We start from the raw sequence: 26,318 nt of genomic DNA on the forward strand, positions 1-26,318 counted from the left end.
ACAGCGATAAGATCCTTCTGACAGCAGGAAAGGAAGGACAGCACACCCCCTGATACGATGACCTTTGTAGCAGACCACAGTTTATGAGAAAAGGGGAAACAAGGAAAAAAAGTTATCTATTCAAAAAAAGTCCCACTTTGTGGCCATCCGCAACTATAGACCCAGTCGCTGTAACACAGTGCCCGTAGGATGCAGCACAGAAATCTGCGAGACCCCGCAGCAACCACAAATCCTGCAGGAGTGGAAAGAGCCACGACTGTAAACTGACAGCCAAAGCGGGAGGGGTTTGTAAATCGTTTCCCAACGATGTAATCCTATAAAGAGAATTAAAGAAATGAAGTGCCGAATTAATTCCCACAGAGAAGAAATACATTTCTGATCTGTGCAACTGACCTACTTTAATTAAACTTTTTTTGCGGGGGTGGAAAGGCAAAAAAGGCATTTCTATGCTATGTATCAGAGTGCTAGAACATAAGAGCAGCCAGACTGGGCCAGAGCAAAGGTCTGTCCAGCCAAGTGTCCTGTCTGCCGACAGTGGCCAGGGCCGGGGCCCCAGCAGGAGTGCACTGGACAGGGGATGACCCAGTGCTCTCTCCTGCTGGGACACTTACCCGCAGAGCCTTGAGAGCAACTAGATTTTTAAATGATACTAGTATTTTTATAGTACTTCTGTTGCCTCCTCGCGATATCAAAGTGCATTACATTTGGTCCCACCCTCGAGAGGGGAGAGGGCATCCCATTGACCACCAACACCCTGCCCCCCTTTGAGCCACCCTGTGCCCCGGAGTGTGTCTTGGCTCTGGGCTGGCTGGCTGTTTATTTTTGTGCCCTGCCTTTTCCTCACCTGCAAACAAACAGGGCTGCCAACTTTCTACTCACACAAAACCAAACGCCCTTGCCCCACCCCTCCCGCACCCCTCCTCTGAGGCTCTCCCCACTCTCACTCACTTGCTCATTTTCACCGGGCTGACTCAGGGGGCTGGGGTGTGGGAGGGGGTGCGGCCTACGGCTGGGGGTGCAGGCTCTGGGGTGGATCCAGAAATGAGGAGTTCAGAGTGCGGGAGGGGGCTCCAGGCTGAGGCAGTGGGTTGGGATGCAAGAGGGGGTGTGGGCTCTGGGGTGGGGCTGGGGATGAGGTGTTTGGGGTGCAGAAGGGTGCTCCAGGCTGGGACTGAGGGATTCGGAGGGTGGGAGGGGGATCAGGGCTAGGGCAGGACGTTGGGGTGTGGGGGCGGGAGTGAGGGCTCTGGCTGGGGTGCGGGCTCTGGGGTGGGGCTGGGGATGAGGGATTTGGAGTGTAGGAGGGTGCTCCGGGCTGGGACTGAGGGGTTCGGAGGGTGGGAGAAGGAACAGGGCTGGAGTTGGGGCAAGGGGTTGGGGCCTGGGGAAGGGGTCAAGGGTGCAGGTGCCAGGCAGTGCTTACCTCAAGCGGCTCCCGGAAGCAGCGGCATGCCTCCCATCTGGCTCCTATGCAGAGGCAAGGCCAGACGGCTCTGCGCGCTGCCCTGTCTGCAGGTGCTGCCCCCACGGCTCCCATTGGCTGGGAACCGTGGCCAATGGGAACTGTGGGAGCGGTGCTTTGGGCAGGGGCAGTGTGTGGAGCCCCCAGCTGCTCCTAGGTGTAGGAGCTGGAGGGGGACATGCTGGTTGCTTTCCAGGAGTTGTGCGGCGTGGAGGCTAGCAGGGAGCCTGCCAGTCCCGCTGTATGGTGCCGCCAACCGGACAGTCAACGGCCCGGTCAGCAGTGCTGACTGGAGCCGCCAGGATCCCTTTTTGACTGGGTGTTCCGATCAAAAACCATACAAACAAACCCTGAATATTTATGAATGATAAGCTCCATACAGCACTAGCTCTTTGTACCCATAAGCACTGTGTAGAGGGCAGGCCTGAGACTAACCTTTGTGATGATGGGCTCCAGAGAAGGACTAGAGACAGGCCTCAAGCCCCTGATCTGAACACTCCTCAAATGTATGAAGTTTGGATTCACATCCCCATCCGGATCCAAACTTAGCAACTTGGGCCCAGAATATTCTAACTCTTTTGACCCCATGAGCATGGGCAAAGAGATCCGAGGCAGAATCCATTCTGGCACAGCTGAGATGCCATTGTGCTGTGAGCATGGTTATCTGGCTTGCTGGCAGGGCCAGCACAGCTGGAGGCTCCCACCAGGTGAGTTTGGAGTGCAGGTGGTTTGTGGGATTGGGTTCAGGGCTCCCAGCCTTCCAAAGCAGGTGTGTTTAATCTTCTGTAAGTGGAGCAGGGCAAAGATGCCAATGTAGCTCGCACAGTGCTAAAGCGTCATCACTTATTCAGAAGCCTGACTTCCTAAGACCCAGCAGCTCTGCAGGAGAAATTGCCTTTGAACTCACTGCTCACTAGATTCCTCGGAAACTTCACAGGGAGTTTTGTTTACGATTCATACAGCCTTATTATTACTTTGAAGCTGGCTGAACAAACCCAATGGCGTTCAGTGTGCCCAGGATGCTGGGGAGCAGGCCCAGCAGCTGAGTATAAACGCTTGTGCTACTGAAAGAACAGGCAATAATATCTTGCAGGAGCAATACCCAGCTGCTTGTTGGGACTTAACATCAAAATAGCTCCTCCACCTCTCCCAGTGCATGCTCACGGTGTCCCGAGCTGAACGGCCTCGTGACATACCAGGGATGCCCCACGATGAAACAGCACTTGCTGAACCTGAGAAAGGAGAGGTGGCCAAGCCATGTCGCCCGGGGGCCAGTGTGGGTTTCTTCCCTACAGCGTTTTTCCTGGGGTTTCGCCCGGCCTAGACTGGGCCTTCTGCCACTTGCCTTTGCAGAAGACTCTGCAGCTACCACTTACAGCAAGTTGTTCCTGACTCAGTCTAAAAATCTTCTTATTTTCCACCCATGGTCCCGTGTTATGGGACTCCTGTAATGAATGCAAACTGTTCTGGTCATGCTCCTGTGCCATGCTCCATCCCTCCTCTCCTTCCTTGGTGCTGACACCCTTCAGACCTGTGTAGCCTGCTGCCCCAGTCCCTGCGGTCGTTGCCTCGCCAAGCTGCACACCCATGTGGCTCCTATATTTGTTTCTCATTCCTGGGTTGCTCCATCCCACTGCTTCTTTTCATTGCTCCTGCTTAGCTGCCCCCTTCTGTCCATCCATGGCTTTCTGGTAACGTGATGCCCCAGGTGGTGCCCCAGGTTTGATGGCACCAGGGCCAGCTCTAGGTTTTTTGCCGCTCCAAGTTCCGAGAGCGCAACTATCCAAGCCAAAAAAAAGGGATGGCCGGAACACCGCCCCTGGAATTGTGCTTTGCTGGTGCCTAGAGCTGGTCCTGGATGGCACCCAAAGCCCTAGAAAGGCGGGGGTCTGTCCTCTCCCTGCCCTTGCATGCAGCCCAGTGTTTCACCCGGCTTGTCAAACTGTTACCTGCACACCTCGGGGTACCCACCTTTACCCTGTTCCTAGGGCTTAAGGCGTGACCCTACACTCCAGGGCACCCACCCTTACCCTTGCATGGGCTCAAGGCGTAACCTTCTGTGGGTTTGCAGGACCTTTTACTAGTGAAAGAGCCTTACCCAGTAATATCCTTGACCTCTGTTTATTAACAGTCACCAAGCCATACAATGCTATGCTCACCAATCCTGATCATGCAGGCGGGACTTTCCCTGCTGGCCAGGCAAGGTCAGTCTCCTCTGGGTCCTCATTGCTGCACATCACAGTCATGCACAGGAGTCTAGCAGCTCTGATCTCAGGCTGTGTCTTGGAGGTGAGTTCTTCTTCCTCCTCCTCTTCCTTTACCTCTCCCTTTCCCTTTCTTTTTTCCTTCCCAGCTGCTCTCCTTCTTGGATCCCAGTTTATATAGTGAAACTTGAGACTTGCTTAGCTGTACCTTAACCAATCATTTTACTACAATATTACAGAATGATTCTTTGACCAATCCTAACGTATTGCGACATCATTCTTTACCCAGTCATACCCCGCCACCTTAGTTGATTTAAATCTTGTAAAATTAATTATGCAACAGACAGAAACAATCCAAGAACCAGACAGAAACCAGATAGATAAACCGGAGAGAAGTGGGGACCATAAAAGCAAAACAATGAAGAAGTAGAAGAAGATCTCATGCCCACAGCTGTTGATAGGTGATTCCTTGCCAGACAGATGCCGTCAAACAAAGTTTTCATTAAACATCTTAAGATCGGTTTATCTGGTGATGGTGGGTACCATTAGGACTGGGTCTTCTTCTTAACAGCCGGATATTACATTATCTTAAAGTAATTTAGATGGAATGAGAGGATGTGACTTTCTGCTTCTTGGCTCATGGCTGCTACTCTCCTAACATATCTGTAGAAAAAAGCCTCAGACATTCCTAAACCTTTTCAGAAATTAAACACTTAGCAGGAAAATTCTTAGGAGGTGAAGGCCAAAGTCCTGCTCTGGTTTGGGTGGGTACAGGGGGGATACAGGGAGCCCCAAAGAGGGAGGAATCCTGCCTAGAAGGAAGGCATGTGGCTATGGACTTTTGGCTAGAAAGGGATGCCAGGCCCCCAGCTAGTTGGCACGCTGTGGTAGGCAGAATGCACTGGCCAGGGTGTAGGCTGCTTCTGCTGGGATCGGCTGTAACCTACTCCCAGTGAATTAAGTAGCAAATCTCCCACTGGCTCACTGGGGGCAGGAGCAGGCAGCATCTCCTCTCCTAGCACATCTTGAGCTGCCCTGACCCGTGCTGGCAGGATGGCTTCAGGGCTGGACGCACGGCTACCACGGCTCCCCTCCCCACCCCCTTGTGACCATCTCTGTTTAGGGGCTTCTCTTGAGTAGAGGGTTACAGCTGTGCGGGTCATCAATGGAGTGTCCCTGGTACAAATCTCCTGATTGATTTGGGGATGCTGAAAGGCAGAGGGCCTGGGATCAGTGACGTTTGCTCAGCAGCTCCTGAGCATGGCGTCAGCTCAGAGAGCTGCCGGGGCTGCCCACAGGCAGCAGGCACTCCATAGCCAACAACGCAGCAGGACGCGCCCGTGCCAGGCTGCCCAGAGTCCTGCTCCTTTCATACCTTCTAGGCTGCAAGGAGCCGAACTCCCTGCAGCCCCTGGCTTCAGCCTGGCCCTGCTAGCAGCTGAGCACAGCGGGGAAGCAGACAAACTCCACTGCTGTCCACAAGCATCAACAGCTGCTTGGAGCCTGATCAAAACCATCAGCCCTGGCTGTGTAACCGCCAGCCCCATATTTACAAACCCAGGAAATGCTGGAAGGATGAGAGTCGGCACCAGGGAATGTAAATCAGCAGTAGCTCCGCAGACAGATGTGGACTTGTGCTGCGGTACATGAGAAGCCACTCGGGCCCCGGACAACGAATGGTCACATCCTTGAGACCCCGCAAACGGGAGCAATGGGCCCCCTTTCCACGAGATGCGTGGTGCCGCAGAACGGAGCTGAAACGCAGGTATCAGCTGGGCCCCAAAGGGCTCCTCTCGGGGCCGAGCCCAGCGTTCTCCCCGGGGCAGATGTAGCCCGGGTGCCTCTGAGCAGTCGTCGTGCCCCGGAACAAGTCACGTTCCACAAACACACGGCCACTCTGTCCACGCGGGTCGGCGCCGGCTGGGCTGCCTCCTGTCGGTAAAGGGGATCTTCAGCCTGGCTTAGCCAGAGATAGCCGCAGGGCCAAATTCTGCAATGTGGCAAATGGCTTCAGCTCCACACCTGTGACGGCGGCAGAGGGCCTCAGAATATGAAGCCGCTCGTGGGATGGCAGCTGCCTGAGTGCGAATGCTCGTCCAGTGCCCCGGCGGAGTGCAGCGATGGGGCAGTCACGTGTGCACAGATGTGGTGGGGAGCAGTGTGGACACGGGAAGAAGAGCCCTTCTTAAAGTTACGCTACTCGACGCTCCTGGCAGGGGCACTGCAGGAAATCTGAAGTTGCTCCTGACTGACACGGTTATAACTGAGGCCAGGTCTACACTGCCACCGACTAACCTGCACCGCTCGGGGTGTGACTAGGCCACCGCCCCGAGCGACGTAAGTTACAGCGACCTCAGCGCCAGTGTGGACAGGGCGAGGTCGGTGGGAGACGCTCTCCTGACGACCTCGCTCCCGCGGCTCGTGGGGGTGGAGCTGTCATGCTGACGGAAGAGCTCTCTCCCCTCGGTATAGAGCATCTTCCCCAGACGCACGGCGTCGGCACCGCGAGAGCATTTCTGGGGTAGACTAGCCCGGAGGTTGCGGAAAGTGAGCGCAATGGGCCATTCCCCCGGCCCAGCTGGACGTGTTTTGACAAAGGCTGTTTTTGCAGCGTTCAGCCACCCCTGCAGAAGACTGGTCCTAACAGAGGTGAGGACGAATGCCAAAATTTGGTCCTAGATTTCCATCCGAATCCAAATGTTCCTAAAGTCTGGGGAGATCTCATGGGTTCTGGGTCAGGCTCATTGTTTATCAGCTCATTAAATGGGCAGCTGGGCTCACCCAGAACCAAAGCTGGCTTCCACGTTCAGCACCACCCGCCGCTGCCCTGCACTGCTGCCCACGTGTGGTCCAAGCTGGCTTCCTGGAGCCTGACATGCGAGCCGGGTGAAGGAACAGGGCCTGGCAGACGTGCCTGGAGAACGGAGACTATTTGAAGCATGAGTTTCTGCTAGCCAGTGTCAGAGAGAAACACTGGGGGGGCAGGGGGGGGATGTGGTGCCCAGCTTTGGAGGCAGAAGAAAGGCCAAGGAATGACCCGAGCTGCTCCCTACGTCTGTGCGCTCTGCAGCAGGGGCCCAGGAGGGCAGACTGGGGCTGGCCCCTTGCACAGGGCTCTGTGCTGGTCGGGGGTTGTACACGGTGTTCCCTTTTCTCCCGAAAGCCCTAAATGCTCATGATCCCAGAGGCTGCCTCTTCCTGCATCCTCTGCAGGCAGGTCCCCCCGGGGAAGGATATTGCAGCTGTCAGTCTCCAGGCTGGAACTCCTGGGGCGCGCAGGGGCCAGTTCTGCCCCCCCACCCCACCCCCCGAACTGGGCATCGACCGCTCCTGAATCTCACCCCTTAGAGGGCACAAGACGCACCTCTTCTGCCTGGCTTTTGTACGCTGGGGTGCTGGCAGCACTGGGTATTTATCCCTTTGGGATTGGCCCCCAGGTGCGTAACCCCCCTGCCAACAGCAGCGGGGGCTGGAGTGAGCACGCTCCCTCTTTGGGGTCACGCTGGTCTCTGAGGCGCCCGAGATGGCTGAGCATGGCACTCTAGCGGGGGCCGAGGGAGGGGGACTGCGCCATGGCCACGGGTCCCGTGGGCCTGCCATGGGCTCGCCACAAGTGCGAAGTGCATGGCCCAGCCCGGAGAAAGCTGTCACTTCGTCCTCGTTGGTAGTGCCAATTTAATTCCTGGTGCGCCCTGCCTGAGGGAGCAGGCTCTGCCCTACGCTGCGGGGCCCGCTCCTACAGGCCGCTTCCATCTCTCACTGCTGGGCTCTTGTGATCTGAGCCCACAGGGTGGAACTGGGCCAGGGGTGAGCAGGCTCAGGAGATCCCAGACGGCCCCAGCCCTGGAGCAGGGTGCGGAGCCAGCAAGGGACAGGCCGCGAGCTCAGCAAGATGCTCCCACAGGCTAGGATGGAAACCTCAGGCTGAGGCTGCGCTCGCTGGTGTGGGCAGGGCCAGGAGCACTGCGCCAGGGCCCGGTGAGCACTGCTCCCTGCTGCCCTCAGCTGGGTCTTCGGCCAGTGGATCAGTGCAGTGGATGGACCATTGGGTCTGCCCCAATGCTCCCATCCCCCATCCTCAGCGTGGCCTCCAGGCAGAGACATGCCGAGGAGCCTGCTCCAATCTGCCCAGGGCAGCCACAGTGGGCCTGGAGTCACTGTGGGGTTGGGGCCTTGGGGCATAAACTGACCCACTGACTCCACTTACTCCAGATTTAGAGCAAAAACTGCTGTTTCCCGGGGATCCCATGGGGTCGGGGTGATCGCTGGTGGGGAGGTGCACGCGAAGGAACGACGGGGGGGGGCACTCCTTTGTACTGCACACGGTCGCTCCGTGCTGACCGGGTGGCATGCACCCCTGGGTGATGCACGGGGGTTTGCAGGGAGATGTGCTCCAATGAGATGTCACGGGGATGGCCATGTGCAAATTCCCACCAGTCAGAGTCCCAGTGTTACCCAGGACACGCTCCCCTGCATTGCCTCCTCCCTGACCCAGTGCTGGGGCCCCACAGCGTGCAGAGCCGAGGGAGCAGCCAGGCAGCCCCCCACCCCAGGGGCCCTGGCACCTAAGGGCCTGCCAGGGTGCGGGTCTCAGCCCGTTGCCTTGCCTTGGCAGTGGGAAACGGTTCGATGATACTGCCACCCAGCGGCAGATGGCAGGAACTGCACTGGCAGGGACACCCTCTCCAGCCCCAGGTGTTCCTCGGCAAATGTTCCAACCACGCAGCCCAGCCCTCAGCCAAAACTCAGTTTGTCTGGCCTTTTCTGTGTCGCTCCGTTTTGCCTGAGTGAGTGAGGACAGCAGGGTTAGGCCCGTTCCTGGGTACAGGGTGGGTCTGTTTTCAATTAAGGGCTGTGTTGCTTTTGACAGCAAACATGAGCTGAAGTTTGGGTGAGGAGCAGAAAGCCTGCAGGAACCCTGGTGGCTGTCTGCGCATTGATTTCTCCCACGCCAGTGCCCAGCAGGGCAGGGCCAGGAGACAGCCCGGTTTACAGTGCCCTGCTCTTTGCTCAGCTGTTATTTTACTGTAATTATCATGCGACTGCAGCTTGAGAAACAATCGGAATTGTCTCTTTGTCTCTTTTTCCAGGCTGTGACCCAAAGTTGATTTGGTTAATAAAATGGCTCTTTGCCTTATCGTTCATTGTTCCGCTGGGTCACCTCCAGCACACGCACTTTGGCTTCCTAGAGGAGAAGCTGCCCTTCAAGTCCTTTTAGCCACTGAGTCCCCCCGTCCTTACTCAGCATCAGCACGGAAAGCGACAAAAAAGATGAGTAGTGAACAATTATTAATGGGTGGAAGATGGTCCTTGTTCATTCAGATTCATTACAGTGACAGCTCTTGTCTTGAAGGGCAATAAAGATCGAGCTGGGATGACAGATTCTTTACTTCTCTCCATTATGAAGTCAGTTTGGGAATGTAATAAAAAATCATGCAACTGTTCATGGAGAGAACAGCACTTCCCTTTAAAAATGGTGACACCTGTCCTTCCTTTTCTTTCTTTTCTTTCCAGAGATCTGTTGTAATACGTGTTTTAATTCTGAAACATCAGCCTGGCTGCCCCATGGGAGCTGATGGGACATTGATCTCTTCTCCTGAGCAGAGAACTCAAACAGGGGATGCTGTTGTGTGTGGAGAGGATGGAGGGTGAGAGGAGGTGCAAAGCCCCCTTAAACTGGCAGCCAACTGGGGAGTCCCCTTGCACAGGGCAAAACCTGGGGTGAGAGAGACGGCATCGTCAACTCTAGGCCAACCCCACACAGTCCCTGGCTTTAGGAGCCCTGCTGGGGGGTGGGTGGGGCATGGCTCAGGAATGAACTGTACGCCAGAGATCCTTGCTTGATCACAGGCTGCCCTGAGCTAGAATAGGCCTGAGACTGCTCTACAGTGTGCCAGGGTTGAACCCCCACCCCCGGCAGCCCCAGGGATCAGGGAGGTGCAAGGGGGGCTAAAAACTCCGGTGCAAAACACAGCTCAGCCAGGCCTGAGAAAAGTGTTGGGGCAAAACCTCAGGCCCTTCAGAAATAGCATCTGCTGCTCCAGGCGTTCCCTCCTCTCTCCGACTGCAACCCCTTGGTAAACATCCCGTGGATCGGTCTCTGCTGCAGCCTGACCGATCGCCTGATAAACTTTAATGGGGAGAGTCAGGGAGCGCGGAGAGGGATTTTTAAAGTCACCCACTGGAATATCTCCTGGCTGAGGGCCAGGGATCCCAAAGTTCAAAAGGAATCCAAGCAGGAGTCTTGAGGGCTCCGCACGTGGGCCAGCGCTCGTCCCACCCACTGCCAGGGTTCGGCAGAGCTGCTAGGAGCAAAGGCAACGCTGCATCTGCTGCGGTATGTTACCAGCCTGACGCTCCCATACAGCTCCTGCTCTGTGATCTTTCTCCCGCTGTATGCAGCGTGAGTGACTTCTCTGCCTGTGTCTGCAGGGGTTGTGGGCTTCCCCAGGCTCCGCGGGCTTCAGGGCCAGCATTTAGAGCTGGCTCTTCAGAGAGACCCAGTGCAGCCTGGTCTGACTCTTCCCGGCATTTGCAGGGTTCCGAGCCAGGTTCTGATTCGGCCCATCAGGATGACATGGGTCAGCTGATCCCATCTACCCTTCCCAGTGGAGTTGGGCCCTGGGGGCTGAGTTCAGGCCTGTCTCTCCAGGTGGCCTGCGTGCTGTTGACAAGTGCTGCAGGGAGAGGGTGGAGATGTGAGTGTGTGAATGAGGAGCAGTGCCCACCTCCACCGGAGCAGGGAGAGGCTTCCCAAGGGCCTGCATGCTGGTCCCAGGGGCCGGAAGCTGCCCCAGGGCAGACAGGCCTGGCAGCTCCGCACGGCACTTGGTGGCCTTGGTCTCTCCGGTGCAATCACTTTGTTACCTTCTGATCAGACTGCGGCCAGGGCAGGAACCTGAGAGTTTGTGAGATTTCTGCTCTACTCCCCAAAGGCCAGGGGTGGGCTATTTACAGACCGGGATGTGTGCACTGAATTCCTTCCCGCCCCCCCTCACACTCACTCCCTGAATTGCAAAGCAGAGGGCCAAGTCCTGCAGCCCTAACAGAACAAAGCTCCCTTTGCTTCAGCTCTGGCTCCGGCTCAGAGATGTCGTGAAGAGCAGGAGTGATGGCAGGATGCCCGGAGACATTCAGCAGGACCTTTCCCGCTTAGGGGCCAGCTCCTGCAAGCTGGCGAGTGACTTCTCTGCAGGACTGGGCCCTCATTTCTTATTGCATCTCATAGGTGACAAATGCAGTCACGTGGACATAGCAGGTGGCCTGCTCGGATTCACCTGCAGATTCGGGAGAGGGCGGCTGCAGTCTGCTCCTCACCATCAGACCTTCCAGCTCCTTGGGTTCTGGAGAGGCTGCTATGGCCCCAATACCACCCTGCTGGATGTGCTATGGCTGAGATTGGTCAGAACTAGGCGGAGAGTAGGTGTCTCTGCAGAAGAGGCTCATTACTCAGTCCCTATGTGTTTGCTAAGGTCCCTGCAATGTTTGCTGCTTTTATCCCAGCAAAAGCCTCTCAAAGCCCCAGGATTTCAGCGGAATCAGGGCTCCATCTCCTCCCACTTCCTGAGGTGGGAGGGGGCACCCCATGGTCTGGAAGCTGCAGACTGAAGTCACTGTGTGTGGTGGGACTGGGGAATCCTGTGACGAACCAGCTGGTAGGGATGAGACCACTATCTCCTGCTGCACAGAGTCAGACCCATTCCCATGTGTGAGTGTGGTGGGCTGTACCCAGCCTTGGTGGTGTCCTACTACACCCTATCCCAGGAATCAATCCTGTGGGAGGAATGGAGCTGTGAAGGTGGGTCCTCCAGGCCTGCCTAGAGAGGCCTCTCCAGAGCAGCCACTTGGAAACTACCGAGGCCTGGTCCTCCAAGGGCTAGAAGGGCTATTGACGGCCAATCACAGCCCAGCTGGCTCAGATAAAAGGTGCGGCAGAGCCCTGGGCAGGGCAGTCCCTGGTTGGGATCAGAGGAGTGTTGGTGTAGGCATGGCGGGGTGCAGCTCTGGCCATAGGTACCTGGGATTAGTTGGGGTTTGCAGGGCTCTGGCAATGGGCATAGTGGGGTTTGCAGGGAGCGAGGAGCTGAGAGCTCTGGCCCTGAGCTATGGGTGAAGAGAAGGGGCCAGGTGGGAAGAGCCCCAGGCATGCAGCAGTAATGAAGTGAAGGACGCAGTACAGGGCTGTGGTTCAGGGGTCTGTGGGTTGGAACCCGCAGTAGTGGGTGGGCCTGGGTTCCCCTGGCAGCAGCATGGTGGCACAAACCCCAGAAAGGTTAGGCTCAACCATCCTAAGCCCCAGGTAGGGGACAGGGCTTGTTTGGAAGCCAGAGCGAAGGGCTGTGTTTAAATGGCCTAGAGCCAGGTCTGAACACCCTGTTGAGGGTAGAGAGACTGTTTCTTTGTTGGACTCCGTTACCCTGAAAGGGGTTTCCCTTGGCCCTGCGATCTGGCTGAGGGCTGAGCCACAGAAGACCAGCCGAGGCAGGGAGACGGCCTGCAGGGGCGTCAGGAGCCGGATGAGGAGTGCAATATCCCCGCCCCAGCTGGAAGGAGGAGCTTGAGAGGTGAGTGCCCCCCCACCCCACCACAGTGGGACATAGCTCTAGCTCTTCCCCCTGCTGATGGGGATTCTCCTTGACATCGGGCCGGAGGGGCCAGGCCCTTTAAAGCAGAAGGTTTTGAGATCTGTCCTGAGCAACTGCAGGAAGCGGTGGGGTTGGGGTGGGGGCGGGCAGGGGGGAGAGATCAAGATCTGTGAGAACAGGGTGAGCAGGGCCCTAGGGAGACTGCAGCAGGGCACGGGGACAGGAACCTAGGGAGCCTCCTGAAGGGAAATGAGGGAATGTTCTGCCTGGCCCAGTGCCTGGTGCTGCTAAGTCAGCCTCTCCTGCAGAGATCCCCCGGGCAGACTGGGCCGGCCCGTACCCCCGCTCCACCTGGCTGGGATCACGGAGGGATGCTGGACAGACACCCAGTGGCCCCCTCCAAGCTAAAGCAAACAGGTGCAAAAGTGAAGCTGAGAGCGCCCCAAGCCGTGACGTCTCTCTGCCCTGAAAGACTCCTACTGATCTCCACTAAATGCGACCTCTGGTCACCCGCCAGACTGTGGGCAGGGACCTTGTCTCTCTCTCTCTCCCCAGCTCCAGCCAGTAACAGCCAGCAGCTGCAGGGAGTGGGCAGAGGAGTCTGGAGATACCGCATGGAACCCTCTCCTCCATCTCTGGGGTGTGCTCATTCAGTGCCCTGCCCCGAGGCTCCTCCCTTCTCTGCATGGATCCTGCCCTTGTGTGCGCTCAGAACCAGACTGCAGTGGGAGCTGAGCACCAAGCAGGGTGGAGTCCTTGGAGCACTGCCTCCCAGGCTTGAGCCAATAACCCCAGTGCTGGAGTGGGGAGCTGTAGTCGTCCTGGAGCTGAGCCAGGAGTTATCTCCAGGTGAAAGATAATGACAGCGAATGAAAGCAGCATCTGTCCGACACGCCAGACAGCAAGCTGCTCTGTATAAAAGAGACATTAATACAGGGGAACTCCTGCTCTCCTGTATCTAGATGGCCCAAGGAAGTAGTGTCTGGATTAGGTGTAGGTTACAGTTTGGGGCTTGGGTCCAAGGGCTACGCTGTGTGTTTGGATTAGAAGAAGCAGAAATCTTGTGATTTGGTCTGGTTATATTTCGGCCTTAGTTCATTGTTAGAAGATTTCTGGTCTATCCAGACCAGGACCAGGAAACCAGCTCCTCCTGGTTTTGGATCTGACCTGGAGTCAAAGCTGTGGGTTTGGGTATGAGGATTGGAATCCAAATTCCAAAGGAGTTCAGTGAGCTCTGCTGCCCTGTCCCTGTTATGTGTGTGTTTCTCTGCACTGCGCCTTTCCATTTGATGCAGTTTGCCCACCTCCGGGCAGCGCTGCTGTTTTAGAAGACAGCATTGATGCAGCGTATTACAGGGGAGATGTACGCACTTTGTTTTCTTTTGCTGGAGACTTTACTTTTGTTCTTTCTTTCTTGCTGTGTTGCTTTCCTTGACCTAAAGTGAAAGTCATCCTGGCTGCAAGTGTATGGCTCACATTTTGTGTCTGGAAAAGCCCAGGAAAGAGTTCCTCGTAGTTGGCCTGGCTACAGGTTTGGATCTGAAGTTTCAGTTTGGGCCCATCTCTGGGTTTGACCCTTGTCACTTGAACGGACTTTATATGCAATATGCTATCTTAGTGCCTGTGGGGATCAGGTGTCCCTCCAGGGGCTGAGATAAAGACCTGCTGCTTAGTTCACAGTTAACTCAGACTCCTGCTAGTGAAGGTCTCGAGTTCCATCCTTCCTGTTGGCTTCTGGCCTGTCCAGACTCCTCAGACACTCCAGTGCTGTTGTCTGACGGAAGAGTAGTTGGCACATTGGCCTCCTGTACTTGATCACGTTTCTCTTGAATGGCTGGTCCTTGCTGCTGTAACGGTCTGCTACTCACTGGTGGGTTTGGTCCTGTTGATACTCATGTGTGTGACTGCGGTTTGTAACACACAGATCTGTATATTCAGTATCCAGAGAGGGCGTTCCTTCTTCCTAGAAGAACAGTCCCTGACAAGTAGAGATGAAGGCTTGAGACAAGCTTTGACTGCATGATTCATACACCAGCCAATCCAGCCTGTCTGAACTACTTCAATTATATTAACTTCCTGTGAAGGATCAGGTGCGGAATCATTTTCTTACATAAACTCTGTTAATACTTAACGTGTCTACTTATCACATGAACAATGTAGTCACAGGAATTTAGGAAGAGAGCCCAGTTCCGCACAGAGGAGCTAATGACAAACCGTGATCGATGGTTACAAGATGTGCCGTGGGGGTTCTGCCTTCCTGCTGCTCCCGGAGCACGCACTTGGTCAGCTGTATTGGAGCCAGGCCTGGCACACCTCTGAGCGTAGGGGTGCGCTTGCTTACAGGACTGGCATTTGGCCGGGGGGGGAGGGAATAGACAGTTTAACCCTTAGATCAGTGGCTTGAATTACGAAGGGTCCTGAAGTGGATCACCAGGCCCAGCCTCCCCGCTCCTGACCTCTGAGGGAAGTTCCAACCTGCATCCCAGCGTGGCTCCAGACTGGGTGGGCAGAGCCTGCCAGCCGGTGGCTGTTCACTGACATGTGTGATGCGATTGTCAGCCTCCCTCCAGCCCCAGCACAGCTGACAGAGCAGATGACGGGGCGTGAGGATTGCTGGAGCCCGATTTCCCCATTGCCTCTCACCACGTGGAGTCATTTATACCAGAGCAAAGTGGGTACAGAGCAGCTGGGCAGTGTTCTACCCCCACTCTGGGTTCCTGTTGCCCCGGTGTTACTGGTGACACAAGGTGCAGGGCAGTGGATGCTGGATTCTAGTCGTGGAGCTGGGTAATTGTGGGCATGTCACTTACAGGGGCACTGTCAGGTGAGATTTCAACCCTGTGTAACCCTCCCCACAGGGCTGCAGGTGCAGAAAATCTGTCCAGGCAAGAGCAGCATTAGCGTATGTGTGGCTGTTGGCCTCGCAGTGGCGCGTGCTGTTTCAGGGGCCCTCCGCCCAGACCCTCACCTCAGTGAAACCCCGGGGGATCCCTGCCCGTGGGCTCACCCGTGGAGAGGCTTCCACTGGGCTCTGGGCTGGCAGAAAGGACCAGTCAATGTTCGCACCTGCTGTGCTCTCCGAGGTGAAAGAGAAGCTCGGGGTCCTTATGTCTCACTCAGTTTAGGCCCAATACTGATGCATTTGAAACTTCCCCTCCTAGGCCAGTGGGAAGGAAGACCCCAGCCGCAGGGGCCGTGAGCTGGCGGGGGCAGACGAGGCAGTGCACGGGGGGTAGTTCTGCCCTGGATCTCCGGTTTAGGGCTCAAGCCCTCTCTGGGGAGACAACCCTGCCTGCTCTCTGCTAGGGAGAGGTTCAGAGGAAGCTCCTGGAGTGTCCTGTCCCTGGTGTGGGACTATCCCTGCTGGGCAAGAGGTGCCCTTCGATTTGAGACTGTGCTGCCCAAGTGGGCTGCTCCCCCTGAGCGGGGCCCAGAAACGGGCTCTCCCTGCTTTGCCGTGCAGCTGGCAGCCAGGGGCTCCAGCTTCACTGCTGCTCTCCCGGTGCAGTTTGTTTGCCTGCAGGCAGGATTGATCTCACCCAGATTCAGCTTTGTGCTCCCTGCACTCATAGCATGGTGACTGGGTTCCTTGTATCACTGCTCTGAGAGGGGGTGGGATGGGTGACTTCTTGGCAAGGCTCAGGCTCATGTGTGCATCTCTAGGCGCAAAGGAGCGCCAGGTGTGTGTCAACAGAAGGGGCTGCTGGAGAGGGTGGAGACCAGGATCTCTGCAAGGCTGGGAGTTTCCTTCTGATCTTAGGGGGTGGGAATGCAGGTCGCACGCCGTGTAGCTCAGCTGGGTCAGCCTCTTGCTGCAGGTCCCAGGTTGGATCCACAGGGAACCAAGCTCTAGTTCTGGGGAGAACAGGCCCCCCTGCATGGCTTCTCTGGCCACCCTCCTCACTGGCCTGTGCTACCTTTCCTCAGCACCCTGAGCTGCACCCATCCCCTTTCCCAGCCATGCCAGAGCCCTCTCCAAGGGAGTCGCCCTTCTCCCTTGAGAGAGGGTGCCATGGAGAGCCGCCCATCCCCCGGGCCGCACCCCAGCCTCAACCCTGAGGAGCACTAGAAGGGGAGCAGCTCTGAGGAAGGGGTTGGGTGAGGGGACAATGCCAAGGAGCTGGCTCTCCCCACATCCACGTCCCCAGTGGGAGATCAGCCCTGGGCTTGTCTCCTCCGTTTGCAGAAGCAGAGGGTTTTCCCACCCGTCTGCAGCTCCGCTGTACGCTTTGGGGAACTGTCCCAAACACCAGTTTATGGTGCAACCAGCAAGGAATGGAGTGGAGCCCTTTGCCGGGCTGGTCCTGCCTCGAACGTGTTTCACTCACACACACGTCACCCTTGGGAATCATAAGCCCCTTTCCCCAGTCCCACTCGGGCCAGCAGCCGAGTGAAATCCCAGGGTCCTGCAGCAAATGTGACTTGCAAAGAACTGACGACTTGGCTTCCCATTGTTTAGGACTGGTGCCCCAGCCCAAAGCTCAGCTGGGCCCCAGTGGGCTGCCCTCTGCAGTGCCAGAAGGCCTGCCCCCTGGGCTGTCCTTCACCCCAACGCTTCACTGGGTAGTTCTTCAAACAGGTTTGGCAGTCAACACTTCTCCCCTCTGCCCTGGGAGTGGAGGGGCAGAGCCTCCAGCTGCTTCCTCAGCTCACCCTGGGTGCTGAGATTGCACGTTCCCTGAGCTGCCCTCCTGCATAGCCACTGGGCAGCATCCTGCTCTCATGCTGGCCAGGGTGCTCCTTGCAGGAGTGCGACACTGGGCTCTCACCTGGGGGGACATTCTAGGGCATCAGCAGGTGGTGTGGGCTGTAGCTGGGCTGGGAGTCAGGGCCTGCTCTCACCCTATGGGATTATGCCCCTGGCGGCAGTGGAAGCCCCTCTGTGCCCTGGATTGGGGCAAGCAGAGCCAGGCACTGCCAGGCTGGTACCTTTCACCAGCCCCACCCTCCCCTCAGCCCTTAAACCAGGGCCTGGGCTGCAGGCCACATGAGCTGCAGACACCAGGAGCTCAGCGAACACCCCGCAAAGACCAGCTCTTTGGGGGCCCAATTCTGAGCAGGGTCCAGCGCCCAGTGTGGTCAGCCGGAGCAGAGGGTGCTCAGCCCCCTGCAGAACCAGGCCCAGCAGCATCAGCCAGGGCCCAGGTTGCTCAGCCCTGCCCCGTCTCCTCCCAGGATCGGGCCCAGTGACCGGCTGGAGCAGGCTCCCCCTTCAGAGGCTGCCAGGTGCTAGGACCGCAGCAGTGGCGGACAGGCAGGGTGCTGGGTGCTGCCCGCTCGCAGGCCCGAGCAAAGGTGGGTGTCAGACATGCCCCCCGTGGCCTCCCCCACGCTCCTGGATCCCCCCACGGCATGGCAGGGGGGTCGCTCTGTTCTCCTGACCTCGGGTTCTGGAGCTGGCAGGAGTGAGTCCAGCCCACCAGTGCTCCCAGTGCCTGGTCTGGCACCAGGCTCGTGCGGCTCTCAGACCTTGGGCTGTGAGCCCAGCAGCCCCGGGGAGCAAGGGGCGGTTCCGCCCTGGGCAGGGAGCATGTGGAGAGTGAGCCGGCCGCGGCGGCAGGTCCCCGGGCAGTGGGCGTGCGTGGATCCCGCAGGGGTGGTGCAGTTGCATGGGGGAGCAGCTCCCCTGGGCCCCCTGCCCAATGTGCTCTCCTCAGCATCCCAGCCAGGGGGCGGCCCTACATGTGCCGCCGAGAAGCAAACTTTGGTCCCGGTTTGCAGCTGCTGCCTACCAATTTAATAACCCTAATCACCAGCTCGGCGGGGAAGGGCCCCTCCTCAGCCTCCTCCTGAGGCTTATCCTCACGCCGCTGGCTGGGCTGAGGCCTGTCCTACTTGCTGGCTGAGTTTACTGCAGGAGCTGGCTCTGGCTGCCCGATCCCCCGGAATGTCCGAGACACCTGAGGAAATCCCAGCCGGGTCTGGCAGCTGCTGTCACACGCTGGCTAGGATCACCTCTTGTTGAAGCACTAATGGGGACCCTGGCCTGGGTTCCTATGGCTCATGTGGAGTCACAGACGAGGGGAGTGAAATCCAGGTGAGTTGGGGCAGGTGGGTGTTATCATGGAGGCCTTCTTTCCTCTCCTGGCCACCGAGCTCAACATCTTCAAAGCAGGGAGTGATTTTTTGGGTGCCCAGCTTAAGCCCTGATTTTCCCAGTCACTCCGCGTCTCGGATGATGTTGTGGGCGCTCAGCACCTGTGGAAATCACATCAAGGTGCCTAATAACGGTCACCCCCAATGACAGGCCACTCTTCAAACTTTGGGCTTTAATTCATAACTGGGCAGGATGAACGTAGGCGCAGCACACCGAAATAGACCGACCCTCTCCTTCAAACTAAAGGCTGATTCTCCATGCGCTTCGGCATGAGATTAGGGCCATCCAGTGCAGTGGGCCTGGCGTATTTGTACGGATTACTCACTAGAGTAAAAGTTTCTGGGACCAGACCCTCAGTTTGCTGGGCCAACGTCAACCCTAGTGTAACTCAGCTGCCATCAGTATAGTTCCCTGGGCATGAATTTGGCCCGTCACATTTTTTTTTTTTTTTTTAGGGGCCTGATCTTGCAAACCCAAAACAGACCTTGCTCGGTCACTAGTCCCAAGGACAGCTCTGGCAAGGGAGGGTTTCCAAGATCTGGCCCAAATTCTCTCTGTTGGAATATTTAAACACCGTCCTGATTGAGTTTTCCTGGTCTTTAACTTCAGGACTAGATGTGCTACATGATCTCCCATAGCCCATCACAGTCTTTTTCAAATAGATTTCGTCATTTAACTAAATATTTCCACAGAGGGGATGGGAACTGCTCAGTGGAAGAGGACAGAACTATTAATGATGATCCGTCATTGGATTTGCATAAATTCAGTTCCAGGCCAGCTGGAGCCAGAGCTGGTGCGACGTGGTTCTCAGATAAGGGACGGGGTGAGGAACGCATGTATCTGTGAACAGTTTATAAAAGTTAAAATGGATTAGATTCCTTTCTCGTTGACATCAGTGTAAATAAGGCGACATCCCACAGAAGTCAGTGGAGTTACACCACTGTTAGTGAGAACAGAATTAATCCAATGTGTTTAAACATCTGTCTTTGGAAACCAAATACTGATGTCTTAAGAGCCAGACACAGAACAGTTTGTAGCCTTGTCAGTTACCCAAATAAGCTGTTCCTTTCTGGTGCTCTGTGTTACTAAATACATGTGATTCCAACACCCCTGTTAAGTGATATTTTTTTTTCCGTGGTTTAAACAAGAAGGTAGAGCCAGTTAAAACTGAGCAAGGCAGCAGATAACAGGCCTTCAATATACACACTACAATAAATTGCTAGCAAGGATAAATAGGAAATGTGCATTAAAAAGAGCCTAATATAGATATTTTACTCTTCCCTATAAAGTATTTTTTAAACTGAAACTTAAGGGCTGAATTCTGTCCCAGTTTTCTCCCAATGAAACCCCATTTGCTGTCTGTGAGGTAGCAAGGGATGTAAATGGGGGAAGAATTTCTATTTGAAAACAGTAACTCATCCAGGGCTGAAGCCTACAGCAGGGGCCTGCATGTCCCCTCAGGGCACTGCACTTTGGCAGAACTGCCCTGGGCGTCAGGGAGCTCTGCTGTATCGAACTGGGGTACGTGAAGGCCTGGAGTTGTGCCTGACGGGGAATGCAGAACTGACCCCTCCCGCCAGTACCCCACTATCGCTTTCTATGGTGCACTTGAGGAAGTGACTAGCAGCCAGATGAGGAAATGGGGCAACAGCCCAGATCCCACAGGAGAGGAGAGGAGCACTGTGTTTGTATCGTACAAATTTGGCACTTAGCTGCTTCAGTGAAGTGTGCACAGGAAAAATGTGTAGAGAGCCAGACAGGTTATTAGTATTGCAGAGAGACAAGGTGGGGGAGGGTATATCTTTTATTGGACCATCTTCTGTTGGTGGAAGGAAGAGGCTTTCCAGCTCTACAGAGCTCTTCCTCAGGCTTTCATGGGGCACCCCTCCCCCCTAGACAGAAGGGGAAACGACTGCACTTAGAACTTGTGTGTTAGTGGGGATGTTGAGTTGTGGTGACTGAGAACAGCTCAAGGGGTCTAAGGGCTTTGTCTTCATAGTCCTTGGAAAGGAGACAGAAAAGCAGTGCAGGAAGCCCTGCAGAGATTGACCCTGGACACTAGCCCTCCCCCTTCCCCGGCAGCAGCTCCAAGGAGCTCTCTCTGAGGGGGGAACAGAGGTGGGTGAGTGCAAGGGGGGCTACAGGTATGATCTGTCTGGTCTCGCAGTCCTTCTGGCTTTCATTTCCCCGACACCTGGATGCAGTCAAGCACCTGGCCAATCCAGACAAAATCCGACGTGTCTTTGTGGTGGGATTTGGAAGGAATTCCCTGCAGATCCTGGCATGGTTTAAAGCTGTCCGCTTTGAGTTAGGACTTGTTAAGGAGGGTTATGTGAGCTGAAATCCGAGCCTGCCATTTGCCTCTCTCTGGGGCTCACATCTTGCCGGGAAATGGGGCATGACCAAGTCAAAGGGGGCGCTTGCTGCTGGTATTTATAAGGGAAGATCATCTGCCCAGCACCAGCGCTGCTCCCCTACCCACATGTTTTCTGCGTTAGGGCTCAGGCAAAGCACAGCCTAATCAAAACCGCATGCCCTGTGTTAATCAGGGAGCTCAGCCGGACTCGGTTCTGGCTTGTTAGCCAAGGGGAAAGGACTGCACCTTTCAGCTCTCCTGAAAGGAAAGCATGGATCTAGTTTAATTCAATCGGTGCGCTATGGCTTTCCAAGCTCCTGCTGAGTAATGCCAGGGAACAAAACCCCTCAGCCGGCTCTTGGGGCGGTGGAAGAGAGTGGGTGTTTTTGTAAACTTTTCTTAATGTTATGAATCTGATTCTGTAGCTTGCTTTATTTCAGTGGAGAGCTACATCTGACTTACAGCGGGTTAAGACCCTGAAGAAGCAGGCCTAATTGCATGTAATGCTCTCCTCACATCTGTGCTTGCAATTTCAACTTGGAATTTAGACTTCATTGGCAGGATCAATCCATCTCCCCTCACTCTCCACTTGGCTCAGTGACTGTAATTTTGTAACAGAACAACATAGCGCTTCCCATAGGCGCCTGATCAGATTCATTAAAAGGAACTAAACTGCTGCTAATGAAGTGAGATCTTTGTGCACAGGCTGCTTTCGGGTCAGATCTGTACAGACTGTCCTGTCTGACCAGGCAGAGAACATCTAGGGGCAGCTCCAGCTAGACAGTGCCTGCCTCAGCATTGTCTGCAGGGCAACCCCTGGGCTCGCACAGCAGGCAGGGGCTCCCAGATGCAAGTCAGACAGTTTATTATTGTCAAATAACTTCCCCAAGGAAGCGAGGCATTTATTGTATCGGAAGAGCATTCAGACAGGATCTTTGGTGTCACATTAAAAAAGGGGGGGAGGGCGCAAGGGAGCTCTCATGGAAAACACGAGTGGCCCACCCCACGGAGGGGCTATAGTACAGAGGCACAATCCAATATGAACAGGTAATGATAGTCCAGAGTCCCGCTACCGGCTCACCAGGGCCGCCACACAGAGTCCGCTGTGAGCGAAGGCCCGCCGGCAGGGCCCCCGCTGGGATACAGTGGCACCATGGCCCCGCCAGGCGCAAAGGTGTTGGGGATGAGAAAGGCGAACTGGCCGTCGGAGGCAGGCACCAGCTGGAAGCCGCCGTACACCTTGGTGGCCTCCCCCGCCGGGCTCCCCAACTTGCAAGGCATCCCGCTGAGCGGCACCACTCCACCGCCTGGGGGTGCTGCCCCCGCGGGGATCTGCACCAGTGGCTGCCCGAAGGAGGCGTGCGGAGCCCCGGGCGGGGGCAGGGGCGGTGGCTGTGCTGGGTAGTTCATGGCGTTGATCTGGGTCATGCAGCTGGCCAGGTGCCCCAGGAGCCGGGTGCGCACCTCGGTGTTCACCCCCTCGCAGGTGGAGAGGAAGCGGGTCACCTCATTCATGCACTCGCTGAAGCCGGCCCGGTACTTGCCCAGCACTGTGGGGTCCGTGCTGAGAGCAGCTGTGGGGCAGGAGGGAGACGTAGATCAGAGCCTGTGGGGCAAGTGGAGCAAGGCATGCCCTCCCCTCTCCAATTCCAGCCTGGCTCCTTCCCCTCCCCATGACACCGTATCTCACGCTATAACCTGCACCCCCTTCCCCCGGGGGCACACAGGGTCCTATATCCCACCGCTTCCTCCTGTCCCCTTCAGCGGGCTTTGCTGCTTTGCCCGACTCACTCCCACCCCAGACCCTGCATCCCATCGCCTGAGGCTTACACCTGCAAAGGGCTTCAGAACTGGGTTTTCCTTTTCCTCTCCCAGTTTCCTTGAAAGTGAGTTAACCCCCCTCCCCTCCCCCGCAGTGCTGTGACTTGTGCAAGACACTGCCTTGGCCCGGATCCACCGACTTCCCCTCACCCCCCGGCAGCCCCCGGCCCGGCGGGACTCGGCGCTGGGCGGTACACAAGCGCGGAGCGTGGGAACGGAGGCAGCGAGGCCCCTGAGCGCCGCGGGCGGACGCCTGGGAGGACCCGCCTCGCCCGGGAGCGGGCACCGGCCACTCACCCGTCATCTGGGCGCGCTGCAGGTTCCGGAGATGCTTCACGGTCATCTCCAGGATGTCGGCCTTCTCCAGCTTGGAGTGCCGCGAGCTCTGCGGGGGGAGAGGAGACGTGAGCCCGCTGGCGAGCCTGGCTCCCGGGGGGGGCTCGGGCCTCTCCGGGCCAGGCGCCCCCCGGCTCCCGCGCGCACGCGGCCCCCGAGGAGCCGCCCCGCGGGGCGCAGACCCACTCACGTCTTTCTTGAGGGCGTCCAGGATGAGGGTTTTCAGCTGGCTCAGGCTCTCGTTGATTCTCGCCCGTCGCCTCTTCTCCATGATGGGCTTGGAGGACTGCGGAGAGGGCGAGCGGTGAGTGCCCAGGCTCGACCCCCGCAGCGGCCCCAGCCCGCCCGCCCGCCCCACAGGGACCCCCTCCCCAGCCCCGCGGGCAGTCCCCACCAGCGGCTCCCCGGGCCGAGCCCCACAGGGACCCGCCCCGCCCCGCCCCGCCCGCCTTTACCTTGCGGTGCTCGGACGCGGTCTTGGGCTTGTCCGGCGTCGCGCTGACGCTGGCCGGGGTGGCCGCCACCGGCGACGCGTTTTTCTCCATCACGTCCGCGGGCATCTTCCCGCAGCGCCGCGCACCGGGCTCTGCCGGCTGCAAGCGGGCCCCTCCCCGGGGCGCGACCCTGCGGCGCTCGGGCTCCAGCCGCGGGGCCAGGGCGAGGCGGCTGCCGGCGGAGCGAGTCCCCCGGCGTCCCTGGCCGCCGCTCTTTATAGCCGGGGCCGCACGCGAGCGGCTCGTGTGAAACTTCCCAAACTTTCTTTCCCACAGTAACTTTCAGCCAATGGGAGCCGGGGACACGCGGCCCCGCTCGTGGACGGCGCCCACCCATTGGTTGCCAGGCGCAGCGACCGGCGGCCAATGGCGCACGCCTGGGCCCGGGGCACCGGAGGCTACAGTGTCAATCAAAGGCGTTTAACCCTTTCTGTGCCCCGCTGCTTCTGGTATTTTACGTTCAGCCGGGGCCTGGGAGCGCCCTGGGGGTCTGTGTCCCTGGTGCTGCGGTGGCAGAGAGCGCGGGGGCCCCTTCCTGCCCGGTGTCCGAGAAGGAGTTGCATGCATGCCCCGTTAATTAGCAACCTGCAAAATGACACCCCCGGGCAAGTCATGGTTTTCCTTCGCGGAGCCGGGTCCAGCGGCGCGTCGATGCGGTGCCTGGGCTGATCCGTGCTCAGAGCCGTCATGCAAAGGTCCTGCCGGGCCTTTCCTGCCGGCCCTGCCGCGGGCTTTGACCAGGAAAAACAAAGACCCCGCATTTAGTGCCACTGAAAGATACCAGACTTGAGAGCCCTTTCTTTTTTGGAGAGAGAGAGAGAGAGAGAGAGCAGAAGACAGCAAATTCCTTATTTTAAAAAATGTCCCTTTTAATTGGCCCTAGGTTTTAAACTAAATGCTAAGTATTTTGATGGTCGTTCTTTGTTTAATTTTTAAAAGTTGGAGACGACAAAACACAGAAAACACAGCTCGGCACCACCTGGATTTCTCTGGGAACTTGTGAGAAAAGCTGAGAGGGTGACGGGGGTCACTACTGTGTGACAGATCGCAAGGCCACGTCTGGCCTCCTGTACAGCACACGCCATAGGACCCCCCCCCCCAATAATCCCCACAGCAGATCTGTTAGAAAAGCATCCAACCCCGATTTAAAAGTTGTCTGTGGCAGAGAATCCACCTCAGCCCTCGGTACCTTGTTCCAGTGGTTAATTTACACCTTATATTCAGTCTGAATTAGTCTAGTTTCAGCTTCCGCCATTGGGTTGTCTTAGATTTATCTGACCTAGATTGAAAATCCCATTATTAAATATTTGTTCCCCCATGTAGGCACTTAATGACTGTAACCAAGTCATCCCTCTGTGTTCTCTTTAAGATCAGCTGATTGCTCTCTCTGAGTCTATCACGCTAAGGCAGGTTTTCCAGTCCTTTCATCCTTCTTGCAGCTCTGCTTTGAACCCCCTCCCCTTTTTCAGCATCCTTCTAGAACTGCGGACACCAGCTTTGGACACAATTTTCCAACAGTGGTCACACCAGTGCCAAATACAGAGGGCAAATGACCTCCCTGCAGCGACTTGAGATTCCCCTGTTTGTGCAGGGGACCCAACCATCACATTTGGTGTTTTGCCCACAGCGCTGCGGGGGGGAGCTCATGTTCAGCGGGTTATCCACCGTGACCCCCCGCAGCTTATCCACCGCGGTCCCCAGATCTCCCAGGGCAGAGTCCCCCATCCTGTAAGTGCGGCCGGCTTTCTTGGTTCCCAGATGGACACATTTACACTGAGTCATACTCAAATGCCTATTGTTTGCTTGCGTCCAGCTCAGTGACCAGTCCTCCTCATTAGTGACCACTCCTTCGATTTTTGCCTAATCTGCAAACTGTCCCCAGTTAGGGTAGCATCACGTGTCGGCGTTCACACGCCGGGCCCCTGCACCTTGTCGTGGGAGGCTACGCCTACGATAAAAACACTGGGGGGATGTTGCTGATCCGCAAAGAGTCTCCGCTTTGACGCCGAACGGGCACACGGAGCCGCAAGTATGAGGAACCCTGGACTGACTGCCTGGTGGGACAGCAGAAGCGCCCTGTTCCTCTGTGCCTGACTTTCTAGGGCGGGAGGGACGTGTTCGCCCAACTGAAAGCGAAAAGCACACTCCCAAGGGCATCCCTTGCAATCCTCTTTCTTCGTTTGGGTTGCATGAGGCCGGGAGAGGGGAAACCTCTGGGAGGGCCCCCTGAACCTAGCTCCCCCGCCCCCGGGCCACACAGCCGAGCCTCCGAGGCCGCTGCTGCCGGCGCTCTGCGGGAAAGTGGGGACAGCCCCAAGCTGCGCGATCTTCCCCGAGAAACCCCCGCGGGGGGGGGGGTCACCCCAGGCCTGCCCCTGCGCCAGCGTTTGTTGGTCTAAGCCCTGCCAGGGGGCCCGGGCACCGTCGGTGGTGGCCGCCAGATACCGTGCCCGGAGCTGGGCGGAGAGAGACAACGCGGCGGCCCGAGGCTCGCCCGGCGGGGGAGGCAGGCGGGCGGCGGGGCCGGAGCCGGAGCACGTGCCGGGGTGTTTTATGGCAGCCGCGGCGGAGGCGAGGCCGGCGGGCCGCGCCTGGGGGGTAAACAGCAGCTGCTGCGTGCGAGCCTGGGAAAACCCCTCCCCCTGCGCGCCGGGTCGGGCGCCTTGGCGAGCGCGGCCGGCAGGAATCCGGGGGCGGGAGGCGGGTTCGCGCCGGGGCCGGGGCCGGGTTCCTCCCGCCCCCGGCCTGCAGGGGCCAGGTCCCGCGCCGGGGGCCGCCCCAAGCCCAGCGCCCCGGAGCGGGCGGCGCGCCCCTCGCGCGGGGCGGGGCGGGGCGGGGCGCGGGCTGGGGGGGCCCCTTGGGCATAACACCCCTTGGGCGTGCGGGGCGGGCGCGTGGCGAGCGGCCGGGCTGCCCGGGGGGCCCCGGGCTGCCTCCCGCCGCGTGGGAGCGGCTCCGCTCCC

General features: G+C 57.5%; 2 protein-coding genes across 4 annotated transcripts in view; one reads left to right on the plus strand and one right to left on the minus strand.

Moving 5' to 3' along the window:
- The window catches only part of LOC144930850 (uncharacterized), a 52,693-nt gene extending 43,658 nt beyond the window's left edge, over nucleotides 1-9,035 (plus strand). For both annotated transcript variants that reach the window (XM_078854310.1, XM_078854311.1), the window contains one exon: nucleotides 8,757-9,035. In XM_078854310.1, the coding sequence (XP_078710436.1) occupies nucleotides 8,757-8,884 (128 nt within the window). In that variant the 3' untranslated portion in view covers nucleotides 8,885-9,035. The remainder of the gene's footprint in view (nucleotides 1-8,756) is intronic.
- A 12,531-nt stretch (nucleotides 9,036-21,566) lies between these two features.
- On the minus strand, nucleotides 21,567-23,552 carry HES1 (hes family bHLH transcription factor 1). 2 transcript variants are annotated; one of them, XM_073359006.2, is made up of 4 exons: nucleotides 23,317-23,551; nucleotides 23,052-23,147; nucleotides 22,823-22,910; nucleotides 21,567-22,278 (listed from the first exon to the last, which is right to left on the minus strand). In XM_073359006.2, the coding sequence occupies exons 1-4, from the start codon at nucleotides 23,419-23,421 to the stop codon at nucleotides 21,782-21,784; spliced, it is 786 nt and encodes a 261-aa protein (XP_073215107.1). In that variant the 5' UTR covers nucleotides 23,422-23,551; the 3' UTR covers nucleotides 21,567-21,781. The 2 variants fall into 2 exon arrangements, with proteins under 2 accessions (XP_073215107.1, XP_073215108.1); XM_073359007.2 differs by lacking the exon at nucleotides 23,052-23,147 and having other exon boundaries at nucleotides 23,317-23,552.
- Between the last annotated feature and the right edge of the window lie 2,766 nt (nucleotides 23,553-26,318).

This window comes from Lepidochelys kempii, chromosome 9 (genome assembly GCF_965140285.1).
Source record: "Lepidochelys kempii isolate rLepKem1 chromosome 9, rLepKem1.hap1, whole genome shotgun sequence".
NCBI classification, from domain to species: domain Eukaryota; kingdom Metazoa; phylum Chordata; order Testudines; family Cheloniidae; genus Lepidochelys; species Lepidochelys kempii.

What these genes read in the sequence shown, in the direction of transcription:
- HES1 (XM_073359006.2), bottom strand. Translation starts at nt 23,421, where the DNA reads ATGCCCGCGGACGTGATGGAGAAAAACGCGTCGCCGGTGGCGGCCACC. An exon ending in CCGCGTCCGAGCACCGCAAG is followed by an intron (nt 23,148 to 23,316) that starts GTAAAGGCGGGC and finishes CCCTCTCCGCAG; the next exon opens with TCCTCCAAGCCCATCATGGA. An exon ending in TGGACGCCCTCAAGAAAGAC is followed by an intron (nt 22,911 to 23,051) that starts GTGAGTGGGTCT and finishes CTCCCCCCGCAG; the next exon opens with AGCTCGCGGCACTCCAAGCT.